Source organism: Sorex araneus, chromosome X, assembly GCF_027595985.1.
Source record: "Sorex araneus isolate mSorAra2 chromosome X, mSorAra2.pri, whole genome shotgun sequence".
In the NCBI taxonomy this organism is placed as follows: domain Eukaryota; kingdom Metazoa; phylum Chordata; class Mammalia; order Eulipotyphla; family Soricidae; genus Sorex; species Sorex araneus.
In genome coordinates, this window is record NC_073313.1 from 232,080,152 (window position 1) to 232,102,217 (window position 22,066).

Below are 22,066 nucleotides of genomic sequence, written 5' to 3' on the forward strand. Positions count from 1 at the left end.
TACTCAGGCCCAGCAGTACTTGAGGGCCTCCAGGGCTGTAGTGAGCAATGCACAGGTCCATGTAGTATCAGGGATTAAATTTGAGTTCCTGCATAGGCGAGGCATGTGCCCCTGACTTCTGAGTTATGTCTCTGATACCCTGGGTCAGGTTTTGATTCTGATCCCCAGGGACCTTCCCAAGCCACTCCAGGGTTCGACAGCAACAGTTAAGGTCATTACTGATTTGAATGTATTTTAACAGATATACATTAGTCAAAGATCTCAGACCTTCAGTCATTCTTCAGGGTTAGGCTATATCTCAATTGGCTATATAGTCAAATCCACAATTCAACACACCCATTATCAGAGAGTGACAGATGAGTATATTAAATCATTTCTTATTTATGGCTTGCTCTGAAGCCCAGAAAGAAATAGAAAGATGAGTAAGACTGATTCTGCTTCCAGAGAAATTATGGTGTATAAAAACAATGTAAAAAGATGTCAAGAATCATAAATTTTAGATGCAACGAGTTATCATCTAAGTTCAAAAGAAGGAAAAAGTACTGACAACTGAAGGACTCCAGGAAAATATTTTGGACTAGTTGTGACATGACTTGTTTTTAATTTTTTTAGTTTTGTTTTGGGCCACACCCAGCTGTGCTCAGGACTTACTCCTGACTCTGTGCTCAGGGTACACTCGTAGTGGAGCTCAGGGTACCATATTTTGTGCCTGCGATAGAACCTATCTAGGATGTGTGCAAGGCAAATGCCCTACTCACTATACTATCACTCCGCCCCAAGGTGGGACATAACATGGCTAGGACCTGAAATACACACAGAAAATAGGTAGAGAGATAATGGTAAGACCAAGCAAAGGGAGAGAATGAGTGGGGAAGAAATGTATTAGAAAAAAAATTTTTTAATTGAATTGAATGTTCTAGAAAATTTGACAAAAAAAGAGAACACAACCAATTTGGAACATAGAGATCATTCCATTACCTTAAAATTTTAGGAAGGAAAAGCAGAAAAATGAAAAAAAAAGCAGTAGAAGACATTCTGAAGTAAAAATAATATAGTACACATTAATATGATTCTGAACTACTGAAGTATACACAAACTAACCAGCAAACATTACCCCCCAAATGAAGTGATATTAGATAATCTGTTCAGCCTTTTTGTCACCTGCAACAAATTAGGCTTTCAATATGCAAAACATCTTCCTTCCAGAAAAACAAATGATCATGATTCCATTTAATTGTAATTTAATGAGGCATAATTTATTTTTTAAAGTGATATACACCAGGTGTGTACTGGTGAAACTGGCCCAGTCAAACTCCAGTGCTTCTCTCTGTAAAAGCCTCAACTAGCAGGATACTATTTTTATTTCTGTGAGTTATATTTTTGTTTGTGGCAGGTAAAGCATGAGGTAAAAGGGTAACTTGCAACGTACCCATATTTATTGTACATATATAACATTGAAATAACTCAACAAATACCCATTCATCCTGTAGAGTTAATAGTTTGGAAGCATTGGGTTTCATTATGAACAAAGGTTATTAGAATGTCATATAAATCCCAAGATACCTTATATGTATTGCTCATTGCTTTGCTAAATGTAAAAGTTTGAAGAATTTCTTTACAAACTGTTAAACAGGATTTATTTTTAGTTGAACAGTTATTACTTATCTTTTTTCTTTATTTTATTTTTTAAAATTGAATTGAAGAATTGTGATTTACAAAGCTACTGATAGTTGAGTTTTAGACATATAACATTTCAATAACAATCTCACCACCATTGTCAATTTTCCTCTACCAGTGTTCGCTTATTCTTACCGTACCACTAACCCCTGCCCCATGCCCTGCTTGTCAACCTGACAGGTACATTACAATGCTTCAGTGATTGCAGTTTAGACCTCATGTTTTGAGTGCTGTTGAGTGTGTTTTGGATATATGACTATACTCCTCACCCATAACATTAGTATAACTGAAGCCCTGATGCCTGTTCACCCATTACTTTTCATTCTTTTCTTTCCCCTTGATTTCTTTCCTTCTCTGTTCTCAAGAAACACTGGGGTCAAAGGTGAGCGAGGCATTCCCCCTTTACTACAGTATATTTCCTCATCCAGAATTCTCTATACCACAGATAATTAAGATCATTCTTTAACAGGATATTTGAAATAAAATAAATCCTGAGCTGAAAATATAGCTCAATGGGCTGAGGGCATGCTTTGCATGCAGGATGCCCAAGTTTGATCTCTAGCATCACATAGTCCCCTAAGTAATGCTGGAATCAACCCCTCAAACACAGAGCCAAAAGTAACTCCTGAGCTCTTCCAGGTATGACACAATTTTTTAACAAAAAAAATTCTTATTAAAAGTAAATGTGAAAATATTTTTGTTTATAATTATATACTGATCTAAAAGCACATGAAGCTATAACCAAACAGCAAGGTTTTTAAATAATCACATATACCTTCAGTTTACAAATTCAAATTACAAAGGGTCAAAGGCAGATGATCCTCAATGCTTATATGGGTCACTCTGCCCCTGAACATATCCCATTATATTACTTGCCTTAAAAATTAAAGAGAGTTTCTTCCAAAGGTATTCTTTACATTTCATCATGGTCTTTCATTGTTAGTCTTAATTTTTACACAATTCCGAAATGCCAAATTTCAACTAACACAAAACTCCAAAATTAGTTGTACAAAAGTCAAGTGATATCAAATTCCCAGCTTAATCAAAGAAAGCTCTTGAATCGCAGTGATAAAAAGCTGGCTGAGGCTGTTGAATCGGCTGCATGGCTTATCACTACTAATATTCACCAACCGAAAGCTGACCTCATAGAATCCTTCCCTGCTAAAATCCACTCTCATTTCCTCCTAGAAATTCCTGAGAGGCATTTTCCCCTCTGCTAATGACTATAACCAGGTTTCCCTGGGTCCCATATTCATAATCTACAACCCCACTACAAACCTGACCACTGAAATTCATTTGTATAATGCTAAAAACACTCATCTCTCCTCCTACACTCCCCAGAGTATTGCTCAGTCACAAAGCCAGCATACTAAGTCTGATTTGAATAAAAGGTATACAGGACACAACAATGACAATTTGATTTTTATTATTAAAAATGATGTGCTAAATCCTCAAAGAAAATGTCATTATTGCATTAGTTTAATAAAATCTCTCTTATATTACAATGATTCTTTATTAGGAAAGACAGCCTCTGCATGTGATATTTTTGTAGGACGGGGGTGGACAGAATTGAACATCTAAAGGGAATTAATGTACTCTGAAAATATAGATAATATACAAAAGTAACATTTGCAGACAAATGCTTTAGAGATGTATTCTGTAATGCAATAAAAGACTACATCTATGTGTTGGAATTGGCATTACTTTTGCCCTCCTTTGAAAAGAGATGGCACTAGTTCTATCTCACACTTATGCTATTTTATCATCTTTTACACTGTGCTACTATGAAATCTTCTTCCTCCCATCAAAGGACTAACTCCTTGGGAGCAAGATCTGTGAACTTTGTGCTTAATGTTTAGTTGGGAACCTAAAGGACTCAGAAGGCACCAAATGCAGACGTTTTTGTTTTCACTTTTTTGAGAAGAAGGAATTCCATCCTAGCTGAAAAGTCAGCAGCAGACCCTGATAAACCACGTCTTGAGAGCCTGACTCATTATACTAAAGATATCTTCATTTAATCTACTGAAAAATCTTAGAAAACAGAAACTGAAATTCTGAACCATGCAAATTCCTCTGTAGTACAAATAGTCCATGTACCTTAAAACTTTAATTTATTATATGAAACACCTCACAGTTTCCTTTCTAACATATGCAATAAAAGTTCACTTGGTCAGTCGGGATGGGAGATGTGTGCCGAAAGTAGATAATGATGACCTCTCAGTGTCTGTGTTGCAAGTATGGGGAATACTGTCTGCCTCCCCATACTCCCACTGGAGGCAGTGGGAGGGTGGGAAAGGGGGGGTGTACCAGGGATATCAGTGGTGGGGAATGTGCACTGGTGGAGGGATGGGTGTTTGATAACTGTGTGATTGTAACCCAAACATGAAAGCTTGTAACTATGTCACGGTGTTTCAATAAAATTAAAAAATAAATTGAAAAAAAAGTAGCTGGGAAAAAAAAATTTCCCTTGAGCCATTTGAGAGTGGATGAGGACAGAGAGAGTACAGGAGGTAAGGCCCAGGTTTAAACTCCAGCACTGAGAGCCGGAGCAATAGTACAATGGGTAGGGTGTTTGCCTTGCACACGGCCAACGCAGGTTTCATCCCTGGCATCCCATATGGTCCCCTGAGCATCGCCAGGGGTAATTCCTGAGCGCAGAGCCAGGAGTAACCCCTGATCATTGCTGGGTGTGACCCCCCAAATTTTTTTTAATTAAAATTAAAAAAAAAAAACCTCCAGCATTGAATATGGTCAATGGAGCATTGTCAGTTAATACCTGAGCACAGAATCAGGAGTAATCCCTGAGTACCACTAGGTATAGCCCAAATCTCCTCCACCAACCCCCAAAAGTGAGTGGATGCAACAGAGCTTTATAGCTGGAATTTCCTGCCTAAGTCACACTTAAGCATATACAGTAGAAGAATGTACCAAAAATACATAACTGACAACTTTACTATGTCAGATTAATTCAATCCAGGCAATGATAGATGCAATCAGAAATGTAATCCCAACTCTTCTCGTCTTTATTCCTTCTCTGCTTGTCTTTAGAAAGTCCTTGGTACCAAAAAACTGTGAACAATATAAATCATAATCTTCTAAATACATTAGCACCAAAAAATCAAAAGCAAAAGAAGAACTGAACAGGCTCCCTTTGGAAACATTTTACCATAGATTTTCTCAGCTCTGGGCACATTCATGGTTTCTACTAACACCTCAAGTACCTGGCACTATGACTATTGCATTCACAAAGTTCTGGGTCCTGTATATTTCTAGTTTCCATGGGTATTCTATGCAACAACTGTTGGCAACCTGTCTCCAAAATTTACTAGCTTTGGCTATTTTGTTAAAACATTGGCAAAAATATTATTTTCCAAAATGGAACAAAACCATACATTTATTGAATATTTACATCTAAAACATATCAAATGCATTTAGATATAAAAAGTAAAGCAGTCTATTAATTCCATCCTGTTATAAAAGATTATTTCTTTCCCTGGTGGATGAATTTTGCATTAATTTTAATCACCTCCAGGTCAAAAGCATCTGTTCTCACATTGCAAATATGACACATCACAGTACTTATACTACAGTGGGATTACTGATTTGAAAGTCTTTTTACACCTTGCATTGAAGAAGAGATTTTATCTTTCATCTCATGTTCTGTGACAACAAAGATAGTACTGTACTTCCTTATATGATTCCCAGGAGAGCTAATAACTATACATCTAAAAGTTTAAGAAATGTTTGCTATCACTATAAAGCCTTATAAACTCTGCATCCTAAATACATTTTCAGTACATCAATAAAGGCCTAAAATTTTTATTTTAAATTTAGAATTTTAAATATTTAAAGTTCTCTGCTTATTGACTGCTAAACATACCCCCATATAGAAGGCAGAGGCATAAAAAATTTAGGAAATTGGATAATTAAAATTATTTTGGATGAAGAAAAAACTTTATAAATTATATTATATAGTAAAGTGACCATATGGACGTTTAGGATAATACTAAGATAATCATTTTCTACTTCAAAAAGTGAAACAAATTTTCCTCATTTCATTTTCACTTAAAATGACCATTAATCTCATTATTTAAACATGGGTCATAATTACTAATGGATGAAAATTAATTTAAAAAAACATCATTACTTTTTTATAATAAAAAGTAACTAATAGATGATAAATTATCAGCATGCTTCACATGTGCTATTAGTACTTCATGGAGGTTTTAATTTCCTTTCATGAAGTGTTTGATTTAGCAAAAAACATAAAATAAAGATAGGATGAAATGTAGTACATATGCATGTGTGTATGTGCATGTGTGTGTACAAGTTCATGATATAAAAAGTATCTCACATTGGGTGCTGCAGTTAAAGAGATTAGAAAACAAATGCTTCAGTCTACAGTAATTATCTTGGGCACAAAACTTGTAGAGAATGTAAATATCTTTTACATTTTCAACTTATTTCAAGTGGATTCAATTATGCTTTTCTCACAGCATTTCAGTTTTTAAACTTAAATCTTTTGATTTGAACAAGCATGTACTAAACCCCAGGTTTAAAAGTCATCATTTTATCCAATGACTATGAAAATATACTGCTAGTGAATTTTATTACTTTAAATAAACAGCAATGGAGGGCCATGGAGATAGCATAAAGTCAAAAACATATGCCCAGCATGCTTCATACCGGTCTGTTTTGATTCCCAGTACTGCATTATCTCCCTTCCCTCCACCCAGGAATATTATATAACCCTGGTGCTCCAGAGCACTGCTGGGCATGAGCAACATGGGACGAAATACCACCTGGAGTGGCCCCAGAGCTACATGAGCACTGCTTCTGAGAAATCCCTAATCAATAAATAAGTAAATAAGCAATGATGAAACAGAAATAGAATCTAAACTTAATGCTTTCTTATCTTCTTTAAAACTCTACTTTTGCAAGCTGAAGAACTAGTACAGGGTTAAGACACATTCCTTGCATGCAGTTCACCAGGTTCCATCCCTGACACCACAATGTTTCCCAAGCACCACAATGGAGGCCTGGGTAATCCCTGGCACTGTTAGCCTAATTATCAGAGAACTGTAGAGAGTGGTCCCAAAGGTCTTCTGAGCATTGCCTTGGAGGCCTCCACAAAATTTAATTTTATTATAACAATCACTCAATATTGGGAAGCCATGCAAGTAATAAAACAGTAGACCTTCACACTCAAGTACATACAGGCCCCCACTGACATATACTCAATAGTGGTAAATAGAAAGTCCTTGTGAAATTAATTGATGACTCCTTGTTACAGAATGGTGATCAAAATTTATACAACCATAAACAATAGTCAGTCTTTCTTCAGGTAAAAATGGAGAACCTAAATCTTCTTTAATTAGTTAGCAAACTAACTTTAATGTCTTTTACACATTAGTCAGGGATGAAAGAAACGAAAGTAGGCTATCACATTTCCTCTGATTCTTTAGCATGAACTTTATGAAGGAGGGATACGAGAATCTTTATATCCTCTTTGCCATATAAATTTTCTATTTCAAATAAATTTAGCAATGAAGAGAGAGCTTTATATATCTTACAGCTACAGAGTTAACCCTCACTTAACCCCAAGCATAAAGTAGTATCTCCCCCATGCTTCATGGCTAGAATTGCTTGAAAGGTGGCAATTGCAGATAGAGAGTCTTTATATGTACAGGAGGAACTAAAGTAAACCACTATCTCGGGGGCCATCCTTAAGCCATCTAATAACTTTGAGACACTGCTTTCCTGGGAGATATCATTATTATTATAATCTTTGAATCTATGAATTCAAGCCACTGATTCTAAAATGAAAGACTGCTTATTTTATGAAGCAAGCAGGACCATCTTTTCCTACTTTATTAATTTAATGTTGAAATCAAAAGAGAGTATATTATTTTCTTCAAAACCCAATAAAATGTTCATGCCTGATCTGCAGCATTTCATATTTACAGCTCATCTTTCAGTGGGTGGACTTCCTTTTTCACACAGGTTTTCCTCGTCACTTTATAACCAGCTCACTGGACCATGGAGTTAACACCCTTGGCTTTACATTGTGTTCTATTCCCGCATAACTTGCTGAGGGCCTATTGGATATGAGAAATAACAATGACTACAACCTGAAGTCCAACAGGCTTAAATTCTTCTAGAAAAAGAATTTTGACTACCCTGAATATCAAGTTTTCTACAAATATAAACTCACATGTGATTAAATCATGCCTATAGTTTCAAACAATATATATATATGCATATATATATATATATCTCAAATACAAGACAAAAGATAAGTTTCTCCCCTGCCAAACAACAACAACAATATCAGACTGGTTATGCACTGAATTTCGAACCCTCAAAGTATTTGGTTTTTAAGATTTTATGTTTAATGTTGTTGCTCTGTGTCTCTTCCTAACTGTGCCACTTTAACATACAATGTTCATCAAGTAAGTCCTCAGACATTTTTAACCTTAATAATGTGGGTGCATGCATACTAAAAATACTGTGCCAATAAAGCATTACAGCAAAATCCATGTCATTTCACACAAAGACATTTACATTTCTAGCCACTAGCCCTACTGCCAACTTCCCTGAGAATCATTCAGTTTAATCTTCTAATCTGTCAAAAACATTCTGCAGTTGCTGAGTGATTCTATAAATCATATTTATGACTCTGGCCCAAATTTCTTCAAATGATGTGGGCTTTATGAATAAACAGCAAATTATTTTCGCAAAGTCTTGTTAAAAGTAGTCAATAAAGAAAAGCTAAAACAAATGAGTTCTCAAAGAATTTTATAAATTCTCTTCTCTATCAAATATCTTCTCTAGGGAATATCTTGATATTCTCTATTACAGAATCTTAAGATTCAGAGACTATCAAGTTGAATAGCTTCTTAAGTAAGGCCTTTGGCAAAACATTGCAAATTGTACACCTGTGATGTTTTTCATCAAACTAAAGGAGCAAGATACCAAATTAGAGATTGACTGTTACAGAACAGAGCAGTTTTCAAAACACATCTGTGTTTCTACTGAAAACATGTTTCTAAGAATTAACACAGAAGATCTACCTGAGACAAAATCAATCTGAACTTTCTAATTATGGTGTGATCTCCTAGAGGAAAGAGGAAAATAACTATATAATTAATTATGTTAATTATTAGTAGGCTAAAAATCCCATTTCCCAATGATACAAACTTCTTTTGGCTGAATAGTTGTGTTAAGGAATTTGTTGAATCTTAAGAAAAAGCTAAGGGGAAGAACTACAGCAAGAAATAAGGATTGCACAGAAGTTCCCTTTTCTGGTATTCTAGTATGCCCACTTAGATGTAGCAGGGCTCTGCCAATGGAATTAGCCTAATTTGGATCAAAGCTAGTTCATTTAAAAAATTTGCTCAGTTAAAGGTCTCAGCAGAAAAACAGGTTAGTATATGGGGATTTCTGAACATATGCATATTTAGGTCAGTGAAGATTTAAAAAATAAATTACAGAATAGCATATCTGCTAAGAAAGATTCACTGTAGGTAGTTTATGAAATCATGTTTACTATTATAGGTCAGTGGACAACCTGAAATTATTATTTTGTAATATCATCTTAAAAAAACTGTCATAAATCTTTCCATGCTGCCAGAAGCCTCTAATTAATTTACTGAAGTCCATAAAGTGACAAGGAGCACCAAAAAATGCTTAAAGTTAGAATTCATAATCAAAAGTCAAAATATAAGTATATTAAAACACACAATAAGCATTAAAGTACTTTTTTATTTATGTCCACAGTTTCATGAGTAAAGTATGCCACCACTAAAATAAATCCAAGAAGCAGGCAAGGACAAATGTGTTTTAAAAAAGAGGGACAGAAATAGAAGGACTGCATTCATTTGTGGAGTATAGAATAACATAACATGAGGCTGAAACCCAAGGACAGTAAATACAAGGGCCAAGAGGATTGCCCATAGCTGGAAGCCTGCTTCATGAGCGGAGGGAAGAAGGAAGATGGAATAGAGAAGGGATCACCAAGAAAATGATGGCTGGAGGAATCAGTCGGGATGGCAGATGTGTGCCGAAAGTAGATAATGGACCCAACATGATGATGACCTCTCAGTATCTGTGTTGCAAGCCATAATGCCCAAAGTAGAGAGTGAGTATGGGGAATACTGTCTGCCATGGAGGCAGTGGGAGGGTGAGAAAAGGGGGGTATACCAGGGATATCAGTGGTGGGGAATGTGCACTGGTGGAGGGAAGGGTGTTTGATCATTGTGTGATTGTAACCCAAAACATGAAAGCTTGTCTCACGGTGATTCAATAAAATTTAAAAAAGAAGAAAATTGACAGACATTGATTCTACTACTTTAAATTATTTCTATACACAATCTATATCACTGATAGAGCACTGGAGATGGAGCAATACAAGAAGCAAAAGTTGCATAATCACATAATTGACCATTCAGACTTAATAATTATGGTTTTAACTTAAGTCAAGTTTGGAAGATCTCATAGGACATCAAATTTATTGTGTCATTCTCTCTCCTCTCCCATTATCCCAACATTCAACACATTAGAGCAGCATAAATATTATTTCATTGAATTCATGGGATTCAGTTTAAAATAACATGGTTTAAATATTTTTAAATAGTACATTAAAAATTATAGACATTTCTATTTTCCTAGAACATTAAGTTTATAATTTATGGGAAATAGTTAAAATAATTCCAAAATGAAACCTTACAGTAAAAACTTCTGTAACTAACCTCATAATAATATCTTGCAATTCATAAAGGAGAAAAGTCAAAGATAAGCTTCTGTTATTCAAATATTCCATGGCATAACCAAACACCAATTAGGCTATGAGCTGGAATAAAATGCACATACTGAGAAAGAATATCCCTGAACAAGTGATTTATTTAGGAAGAACCTCTATAGCAGAATCAGTGTGTGGCATGGGGAGAGAGGAAAGAAGCAGGAGGGAAGGAGCCCAAGCAAAGTCTTGTGCCCTCCTGGTCCTGTGTAGACTTGGAGTGGAAGTCACAGTCAGAGCTATTCATACCAAAGGAGGCAAGGAGGCTGGGCTTTCCTCCTCCTGTACCTACCAAACCCTGTGTTTGTCTGCTCCGCCAGAGAGAGCAAAGCCACATTCAGTAGCCTGAAGATCATCCGCTGGGTGAAGAACCAACTAGAAGACACCAGATGTTTGAAGAAAATGGATGGGTAAGGGGGAACAGAGCAGTGGAGCATCAAATACAGAGCATATGTGTTATCTGTGTCAGCTTGTCATAAATGTGAAGAAATAAAAGGTACAGCTAAAGTTTACTTTCAAAAGAATAGCAAAGAAAAGAGTGGTCATGCTTAGGATAATTTTTATATGAATAAAAGCAAAACTAGGCTCCTATTATTGTGATGACAAGGCAGGATGTGACACTACGCCCTGCATCAAATTCTGTCAGTCTTTTAGGAGCATGGTGTTCAATACCCTGGCACACTACATTCTCTCCAAAATGCTTTCTTTTGAGCAAACCTGTGACTTAATTTACATTCTTAGTTAAGGGAGCATATGTTTGTATTAACGAGCCAGTAATAAAATGTAAGAAAAATTAATAGATAATAAATAACACAGTCAGATTGGGGCAAAAGTTATCTGTCTCTTCTCTAACTCCAGCATAAATTATGACTTCATTATATAAAGTGTGTGTGTAGGGCATCATATTATCAAACAAAATCTTTGTATGATTCTAAAAAAAGTGTTGATTAAAATAAAATGTACTGAAAACAAACTTAGAAATGTAGCTCCATTTCCTTCATTGTGTTATTTTGCCACCAAATAAATGATAGAGTGGCAATGGATCAAATATACAAGGTAATTAATAGCTTCTCCTTTGAGAATGCTATTCATTATGAATTTACATTTTCATTTCTAAGTCTTAAACAAGAAAAGACAGGCTGATGTTTTCTGATTTTTTTTTTTTTTGCTTTTTGGGTCACACCTGGCAATGCACAGGGGTTACTCCTGGCTCTGCACTCAGGAATCAGTCCTGGTGGTACTCATGGGACCATATGGGATGCTGGAAATCGAACCCGGGTCGGCCGTGTGCAAGGCAAACGCCCTACCCACTGTGCTATTGCTCCAGCCCCTCTGATTGTTTTAAAATTGTAATTCTAACTTCATTTGTGAATGCTGTGCATGTGATTTTATTTTGTTTCACACACAGTCAAATTGATAGATTTGTTCTTGGATCAATCACCAAGCACAAAAAATTTAGGGCAAAAAATATGTATCAAACCTATTTTTATTTAATTTGATGATAAATGAATAATACAGACATGAATAGTCAATGAGCTGAGGTTAGGCTACATATCAGTAAAGCAGCTAAAGTCTAAGATGCATGTTGACCTTAGGAGTCTGTCTAAAACAAATGGTTCTTATTTCTGTTTAAGAGAGAGGGAAAAACTGAGCTCTCTTTTGTCAAGGACTATCATTCACTTATGCTGTCAAGTATAAAGTTAATTTTTTATTTATTAGAGCTAGAGATAAAGGTGTCACCCACAAACTCGACTGAAAAAGAACACTTGGAAAACCCATAGTTAATTTTATGAGGCCTAGTATACATATTTCCCATTTAACAATGTTGCTGAAGAAAAAAGCTGCCCACACTTGCTGTGAGTGACCAGAGTATATACAGCAAAAAACAATCTGCCTGCTGACCTCAAGCTTAAGTTCAGACTATGTCATTCTGTCAATACCATCTACCTTGATTAGGTTGGGCTTTATACACAACAGGTTATGATCCCTGAGGGATGAAAAGCTTTCCCAAATTAAAAGCAGAATTTTAAAAGGAAATACTCATACATTGCTATGCAGTTTCCATTTGATATCCTCAAGGCTGGCCCATGAACTCAAGCTCATGTTGATTGAAAGTGAATGTTTCATTCTGGGTGTAGCCATCTTACAAATTTAATGGCAGGAGGAAAATAATAAAATGTGTTCCATGCTTCAATTAGACCTTTTATAACTTGGCGCATGAACGATGGCAATGCCAAAAAAAAATCATTAATCCATAAAAATAGACAAAAAAGGATTGTGCTAGAGAAGACAGACCTCCAGGAGTCTAGGGCTTTGGCAAAGTATTCCCTAACACCAGCATGGTCTGTCTTTTGTCTACATTCGTTCTGAGTCTTCTCTCATGCTTCATGCTATTTGGATAAAACATATACTACAGTGATTCTAACATCCAAAGTAATACAACCGTGCTTTCAATTCTATCCTTAGCCAAGTATATTTTATATATAACCGGGCAATAAAATGTTGGCTAGTCATGAAATGTTCTTCATGCACATAAATGATAAGTCAAAGAACACAAAGAAGAGAGAAAGTGAGAGAGTACAGAGGAAGAGGGAGACAGACATTTAGACAGAGACAGAGATAGGCAAAGACAGAAAGAGAGAGAAAGCAAATATATTAAAAGATACACCCCCCACATTATGTTTGTATTTACCACTCTGTGTTTGGACATATGAGGCTTGCTCAGAGGGTTCACAGATTTTTTTCCAAAATCCCAGTCCAGGTGACAGCATATACACAAACCCAGCCTGTACTTTGAATCATGGGAGAAATGTCATGAAGTGATATTTGGAACATGTGAAGACCTCTGTAAACTTCTGAACTCATTTCAAATTATATAAACAGAACTCTGTCAATATATAATGTATAATTAGGTAGGAGTCAAGGGAGCAAGAGATTTCGCCCCTTTTGGTCTCCTGCAATGCTTAATTTGTTGGCAACAAACCTCAAACAATCTCACTGTATTTCTTCTGCTTCCATTCCTGTAATTCTCGAATTGAAAATTTTTACCAAAATGTAGTAGTGAATTCCATCACTATGCATGCTATTAAACTTTAGCTGAGGCCCACACCACTTTAAAATTTTTATCTGCAATCAATTCCTTACTTCGTTCAGATGTTCACTCACTTCTGACCTTTCTTCTTGCAATACCAGATTTAAAAAGGGTAGAATGCAGCCCTCGCCTCTGTATCCTCAAAAGAATTTTTCCCACTTTGCGTTTTTGTGCCATACCCAGAGGTGCTCAGGGGCTATTCCTGGCTCTTTGCTCAAAATGATGCCTAACGTTACTCAGGGGACCATATGTGGTGCTGGGCATTAAACTGGGGTCAGCTATGTTCAAGGCAAAGATTCTACCTCTTCATATACTACCCCTTCAGCGCCTCACATTTTATTATATGTTTAGTAGTACATGTGTGTTTAGTAGTTCATAGTAAAAATATTTTCAACATTTAATCACTCTTTACTTCTGAAATTCTAGTTCTTGCCTTCACTAATCTAATGGAATTATATTCTGCCAGTAATCACTCTTGACCACTAGCCAAATGTCATTGTATGTTATCAGGCTTTTCATACCCATTATTTGAAACTTTTCACATCTTTATTTACTTGTATCCTTTTACTACTCTCTCCATTGTCTTCCCTATCCACCTGCCCCCCATGTCTACTGGCATTACGTCTCTGTTCCTGGTGGGAATAGCGACTGTATCTTTTCCTGACCTTCTCCTGGCATACTAAATTCAAGCCTCAGTGAATAAATTTCCAATATCGTTCTCAAAACCAGATAACTCCTCTTAGTACCAAACTCTTATTTCCAACAATAATTGCACATCTTCATTTAAAATGTCATTACTTAAAAGTAATGCCAGTTCAAAATAATCACTTTAGGAATTAGGGAGATATCAAAGAGGCCTTGTAAGTGTCAGGCTCCTGGTTCAATTCTTGGCAATAATGGATGTCATGATAGTGGCTCCCAAACACTGTAATGAAACATTGTGACCCCAAGTTAGAAGAAACCCCTATGATTTAAAAAAAAAAAAGAAAAAAAACAATCACTTTAACCTTACTGCAATCATCTCTGTAATCACCCTCCTTGTCAATTATAGCATATTGTTAGGAGGTTCAAATCGTGGTGCTATCTTAAACTGACTCCCTCATTATCCATTCAAGTGTTAGTACACGCTGTCACCTATACATTTACAATGCTTCTTGACTATATCCTCTGAATTTTATTGTCACTAGCCTAATTCAAAACTTCTACACAATTCAGCTCAACACTTAGGGCAACCTGAAAATTATATTCCTACCCTCCTACTACCCCAGGGTAAATCATCCTTCCTAAAATCAATTTTGATTACTGGATTATAATACAGTCCTATGTAGTACCTTCAGTGAAATTCAGTGCCTATTAAATAAATTTCACATTTTTAAGCAAGGTTTCTGAAATATCTTTCAATCTTTTCTCCTTTCAAGTTCTAATGCCTAGCTTTGCTATAAACTATTAACTTTTCCACATTTTTCTGATGCAACAATTTTCATATGAGGTCCTATAATCATAATACATTTTTTCTCCATTTTTACCTATTAAATGTCATATATTTAATAAGCAAAAAGGTCTAAATTACCAGCAAGTTGATGCTCAAGTTAGCTGTGTATGTGATGACTCGATTACTTTCACTTTTGCATTAGCAAAGAGTTGTTTTCTATCCAGCACTTAGAAATGGGTGTTTGAATACTGTATGATTATAACTCAAAAATGAAAGCTTGTAACTGTATCTCATGGTGACTCAATAAAATAAAATTTTAAAAAGAAAGAAAAGAAATGTGGTTAAACTTCCATAGATTGTCCTCTTAAAGACTCACCATATGTATTCTACTGTACATATTCCTTAAGCAACATCCATTGCTTACACTATCTTATACCATCCCTCACATTTTACTTTAGTTACCTGACAACATATTTTTCACTGCTACATATTCAGCTCCTTGGAATTAAGACACCTTTATTTTGTTCTTGTTGTTACTCAAAAAAGAGCTTTATTAGTGATTCTAAAATATGACCCCAGCCCAGCAGCACCAGCATCACCTTGCACCTTGTCAGAAGTGTAATTTTCTGGGTCCAACTCTACACCTCAAACCAGAAAAACTAGGGTGAAGCTAAAATAGTATTATAAGTTGTATTTGGAAACAAAGAATTGACGGACTGGAGAGAGAGAGAGTACAAGGATCAGGGGTGCAAGCTTTGCATATGCAGGACCCAGATCAATCCTTGAGCTACACACCCGTTGCTGGATACAGCTATGAAACATCCCAAGCATCATAAGTTTAGGGAACACCAGAGGCCACTGGGTTAGCCTTGGGGCTCCCCTGTAATAAAGAGTCCAAAATGCAATTGTATCCGAAGGCCCAAGCATTGAACCATCGGGCCTGGTTGACTGAGTATTGCTGAGAGTAGCTCCGGGATACCCAGAACACTGATTGGGAAGCCACCTCCCTTGTAAAAAAGGGAAAACAAAACAACAACAAGGAATTGAGGGCTTGGATATTAAGGTTCAAATGACATAACAAATACCTAACATGTTTGAAGCCCTGACTTTTATCCCAGACATAACATAACTCCCCTCCCCCGCACAGTGCTGGATATAAACTCTATTTTAAAATTGTAATAAGAATGATAACCACAAAAATTCAAATTATATCTGGGGAGAAGGAAATGAATTAGATAAGAGAGGAGGTGAGTATACACAGAACAAAATAATTAGTAAGAAATAGGGTCCTAAGTTTTTTTGTGGGTCCAAAGATGTGCATTATATTACTGAAATTAATAATGATGGTCACCCATGATAGAATTTCACAAACTAATTAATCTATATTCTCTAGGTCCATACAATTGTTAAAACACTTAAAGAAAATCAAGACATGTTCTAGTTTTGACTCTATTATCATTGTGAACTAATTATGTTCAAAGTTAATCGTACCTGTGTGCGGTTAAATGCCACTCTTGCAAAGACAGCTTGGGACACACTGGCCCTCTTCAACTCATCTCTGACTTGCTGGTAAATATCTGGAGAGACTTCCACAGAAGAGTTGGTTGGCTCTGGCTTAACTGCTCTTGGAATGGGTGGATGATTTAGGAACTGCTGGTTGATGGCTTGAGGATGCTGGTGAGCCAGTAGCCGGCTAACGGCAATCTGTTGGTTTATCAGATGGGCCATGGCTATTTGTTGCCTGACAAGTTGTGGACTGAGCTGGGGAGAAAGAAGACCAGGGCTCATGATGGGCTGTAATGCGGGCACTTGGTTTCGGATTGGAGTACTGTGGTGGATTTGGCTGTGAGGAGACTGTTCGTTGGTTTTCCCCAGGGATGCCAGCTGGCTCATATTTGGTAAATGCATTGGACGCTGGCCCAGAACACAATAGTCTGAAAGATTTTCTCGTTCCACTCTTTCCACTGCAAGACATTAAAAAACGGTAATTCAAGATTATATTCATTGGCATCATTTATGATAAATATAATAAGTCCTGAACTACTATATTTTAATATATTAAGTACACAAAAGCTAAAAGTCACGGAGTAAAAAGCAAGTTATCTTTTCCTGAAAAGTGTTATAAAAATAGGCAATCTAGTAACTTACATAAAAATAGAAATATGTGCTACTTCTTCAATTTTTATACATAGGCATCAAAAAATATCCAAGGCAAATATTACTAGCCACTATAACTTATAAATCCTCTCATATTCCAACCACTATAACCTCCATAATCATCCTCTATTGTGAAAACACCAGCTGTTCTCATGCTTATCCTACAATATTTATAATTAATGTTATTGGAAAATGATAAGTACAAGATCCTCTGTAAAATTAACTGTTACTTCTAATGAAAGCTCAAATAAACACATACCTACATGAAAATATCTGTAGGAAATGTTTTCTACAAAATATACTACCTCTAGTACATCCTTTTGTATACTTATTTGATGTATTCATGACTATTTTTATTTTTATTTATTTATTTATTTTTGCTTTTTGGGTCACACCCAGTGATGCTCAGGGGTTACTCCTGGCTTTGCACTCAGGAATTACTCCTGGCAGTGCTTGGGGGACCATATGGGATGCCGGGGATCGAACCCGGGTCGTCCGCATGCAAGGCAAACGCCCTACCCGCTGTGCTATCGCTCCGGCCCCATGACTATTTTTAATAAGTGTATATTGCAATGCTTACTAATTATACACATTAGGAAACAAAAAAACTCACAAGCTTAGTAGCATTTTCTTGCCTTATTTTAAGATGCTCCCCTCTTTCCAGGTTTACCTATTCTACTACATCCTATTGCACTTTAGTCATTTTTTTATTATTACAGCTTAGGTAACATAGACACAATATTGCTAACATTCATAGTTCTGATGTATAGTCACGACACCCCTCACTCCCACCAAAGTACCCCTCACTCTCACCACTGTCCTTTATATTTAGCAAATATTTAATGAATAACTTTGAAGAGATAAGATAAATATTGTTTATATTCAAACATGAATGCCCAACCGCTGTGCTATCTCGGCCGACCCAAGTTCAATTCCTCCACCCCTCTCGGAGAGCCCGGCAAGCTACCGAGAGTATCGAGCCCCCGTGGCAGAGCCTGGCTTTAGCTGTGCATATTGGATATGCCAAAAACAGTAACAATAAGTCTCTCAATGAGAGACGTTACTGGTGCCCACTAGAACAAATCGATGAGCAACGGGATGACAGGACAGGATTCAAACATGAGATTTTTTCATCCCCCAGCATTAGTTCTTAAGAATCCCTACCTAAAATCTCTACAATACCTTATTTCAGAAAACAAAGTTCAGAAGAAACACATTAGGTTACAAACATCAAGATCTATTTTATTATTTGATTTTGGTTTGTTGTGGGTTTTATGTTTTGGCTTTGGGGTCACAACCAGAAGTGCACAGTGGCTACTCACAGCTTGGTACTAGAGGCCCCTGCAGTACTAAGAATGGAAACCAGGATTCCTGCATGCAGAACCCATACTCCAGCCCTTTGGGCCATCGCTATGATCCAAGGTTCATTTTAAACACTTACAGCTGCAATCTAGCAAAATCCATATTTAAAGAAAAAATTCCAAATAGATTTAGTAAATATTGTTTATGATTTCAAATGTTAGATGAACTACAAAAAGAAACAGTAGGATAACCCCAAAAAGTACTATTCCAGATATACTACTACAAGCTGTAGATCAGAAGCAGTCATATATGAACAACTCTGCAGAATAACTGTCATATTGTTATGTACATGTGTGTGTCATTTGGCATATTTAGAGTGACAGAATCATATTTGGATTTAAAAAAGTACTTAGTCTCAAAAATATTAGTCAGAAATGAAATCTGCTGGAAAACTTGGGTGAGATGACTTAAAATAGGGGATTAAGTGATGACAAAGATATTAGTGCCAAATCACATGACAAGAATTGGAGTAAAATCATCAGCAAACTATAAGATGGGAAAACTAATATTTATAAATTAACATTTTATGTAACATGCTATTTTTAAAATGCTTATGTGGAAGCAAATAATTTTAAAATGTTATTTAAGGGCTGGAGAGATAATAAGGGCCTATGCCTTGCATGCTGCTGACCCAAGTTTGACCCTCTTAGCCCCACCAGAAATGATGCCTGAGCACAGAGACCAGAATAACTCCTGATCACCTCTGGGTATGACTAAAAAAAGTAAGTTTTTAAAATATAAGTACATATTTTGACAGCTTACCTGCATATGTAAAGGTTTTATACATTCAGAATATCTCACTGGTAAATATTTCTCACTGGCAAATACCCTGGACCTTAACATCACCTCATGCTCAAATATATATAGCATTTTGTTTGCTTTTAAAAAATAAAAACTGAACGACTAACATTTTATGAACCCCAAAGTAAGTCAAAAGTTTACCTCAAATTCTTTAAGGGTTCAATTTCTAACTTAATCCCTCTTACATAATTCATTTAGTTTATATTCACCTTTCATTGTAAGGTTCAAGGTAAAAAAATAGTAATTTTAATCTTATCCTCCAGGTTCAAATATTTTTCAGTAATTATATTAATTAAGCCTTAAGAAAAATTGTCTTAAAATTAAACCAAGCAAATGGTTAAGAGCCTTCAAAGAAGGGAATTAACACTTTCCACAAAACAGGAATTTCTACAATAATTCTCCTATTGACAGAAAACACCAAAGATTGCTTCTAGGGTAAAGCTGAATTTAAAGACAGAAAAACAGCATTGGGTAGATATTTACTTTTGCTTGCTCATTTGATTTTTAATTCATCCAAACTAAAGATTAATTTAAATAGTGAAATATGTTTTTAGGTACTTAAGAATCAAGTTTTATCTACTTCTTTTTCTACCTAAGACTTATCATCTTGGACCAGAGAGATAGTACAGTGGGTAAGGTGCTTGCCTTGCACGTGCCTGAACAGGTCTGAACATTGGCACTCCATATTATCCCCTGAGCTCTGCCAAGAGTGACCCCTGAGCATGTAGCCAGGAGTAAATCCAGAGCAATGCTGAGTATGGCCGAAAAACAAACTAAAAAAGAACTGCCACTGTCATCCCATTGCTTATTGATTTGTTCGAGTTGGCACCAGTAACGTCTCTCATTGAGACTTATTGTTTCTGTTTTTGGTTTATCCAATATGCACAGGTAGCTTGCCAGGCTCTGCCACGGGGGCTCCATACTCTTGGTAGCTTGCCGGGCTCTCCGAGAGGGGCGGAAGAATCGAACTCGGGTTGGCTGCATGAAAGGCGAACGCCCAACTGCTGTGCTATCGCTACAGCCCAAAAAAGAACTAAGATCAAGATAATAGTATACATTCTTTAATTAAAAGTAAATACAAATTTTCAGTTTCCTTTTTTTCAATGATTTCATTATACTGAGTTGTTTCCTCAAACTACATATAAATCATATCATTAATAAACAGCACTCCATCCAGAGATCTAGTGATAATTATGCATGTGATTAAGCACAAGCATGGTACAATGAAAACCAGAAAGAATATTGTAAATTCATACTCCTTTCAGATTAGACATAATTATTCTTCCTTGTAAGTTCCCAAATCCTTATAAATTCATATACTGTGAACTATTACTATGGAAGCTTCCTTAGGGACATGTGACACTACCTTCTTAGACCAATTCAATGAAGGAATTGCAAAAGCCAAGAGATAAAGGAAAAGAAAGTGTGCATAGAGCAACAAGAGTAACCACTGACTTGTCCTAGCCAATTGAGTCTTTCCTAAATTGTTATTTCTCCAGATTTTTTTTTTGAGGAGTAAAATTTTGACTTTTTACATGAATTTTGATCTATTGGAAACTAGTTTCATTTCCAAAATAAAACACCAGAGGATATACTTATGAAAACAGATCCCACCCATATCCTGCTAGTCTTAAAATGTTGCTTTTGAGACAACATCCCTTATGTTTACAAAGGGAAAAAAAATTCAACTTTCTTTAGATAGTAAAGAAAATGTTCTCAAAATCATCCAAAAGGTATAGGAAGCACTACAATGACATTTTATAATAGTGGGAAAAGATTAGATCCAACTCTGAATGTATCATGGACAAGAGGGAGTAGGGGAAGGCTCAATGAATGGAATATTACTAAGAGGAAACATCAGGATAAGAAGGATTCTGGCTAAACTAACCAAACAAGATTTTTTTTTTAAGATTGGCCAGAATGAACAGACCTCATCCGGGGTTGTATGAGGAGGAGTCTTATCAGATCTAAGGGACCATCAGATGAAGAGTGATCAGATAGCAGAAGTAGGAGGATCTGGTCAAACAGATTTTAAGCAGGTTCTTGCTAAAACTGGACTTTAGAAGGAAGTAAACAGATAGAAGGAAGTAAACAGATGGACCATGGGGAAAGGTTCTGGACCTTGTCTAAAGCTGGGTCAAGCAAAGAATCTGTGAATTGTTTTTGTTTGGTTGTTTTTTCCAGTTCATTCTTTATTACTAAGAATGAAGGAAGGAAAAAAATATATATTTCAGGGAGAGGAAAGTAGCTCAAAGGGCTGAAGCACTATGCTCTGATAGCTCTGATAGCTCTGATAGCCCAGGGGTACCCTGATTACAGGGTAGGCCAAAAATTTATTCCAACTTTAAGAAGTCCTAAGAATCAAATGCTCTTATCTCCAAGCTAAATCTCCACTGACCGATGCAGCACTGGTTTCAGTAACAGATGGCACATGTATTTCCAAATTTGAAAAACATTTTTAACATTTTTCTTTTTTTTTCTGCTGTTACTTTTATAAAAATAACAGCAAAATAATATTGAATAATCAAAATGATCTTATATTAGAGACATTAAAAATACAACTGTTTCTAGTACTTTGCATAAAAATCATAATTTAACTCACATTCAAGTTAATTCTCCTGTTGCTGAAATCCTGAAGGTGACTTGAAAGGTGGGCAGAATGTGGGAAGGGATGATGTCTCCATTTTCAGATCCAAGACCCCAAATAGGACATGTGTCATATGACATTTGAGAAGCTGTGAAGGCAAGT

General features: G+C 36.1%; 1 protein-coding gene across 2 annotated transcripts in view; it reads right to left on the reverse strand.

Annotated features, from left to right (window-relative positions):
- The window catches only part of SATB2 (SATB homeobox 2), a 206,940-nt gene that overhangs the window by 66,279 nt on the left and 118,595 nt on the right, over nt 1-22,066 (reverse strand). For both annotated transcript variants that reach the window (XM_055123353.1, XM_004601255.2), the window contains one exon: nt 16,489-16,961. In XM_055123353.1, the coding sequence (XP_054979328.1) occupies nt 16,489-16,961 (473 nt within the window). The remainder of the gene's footprint in view (nt 1-16,488; nt 16,962-22,066) is intronic.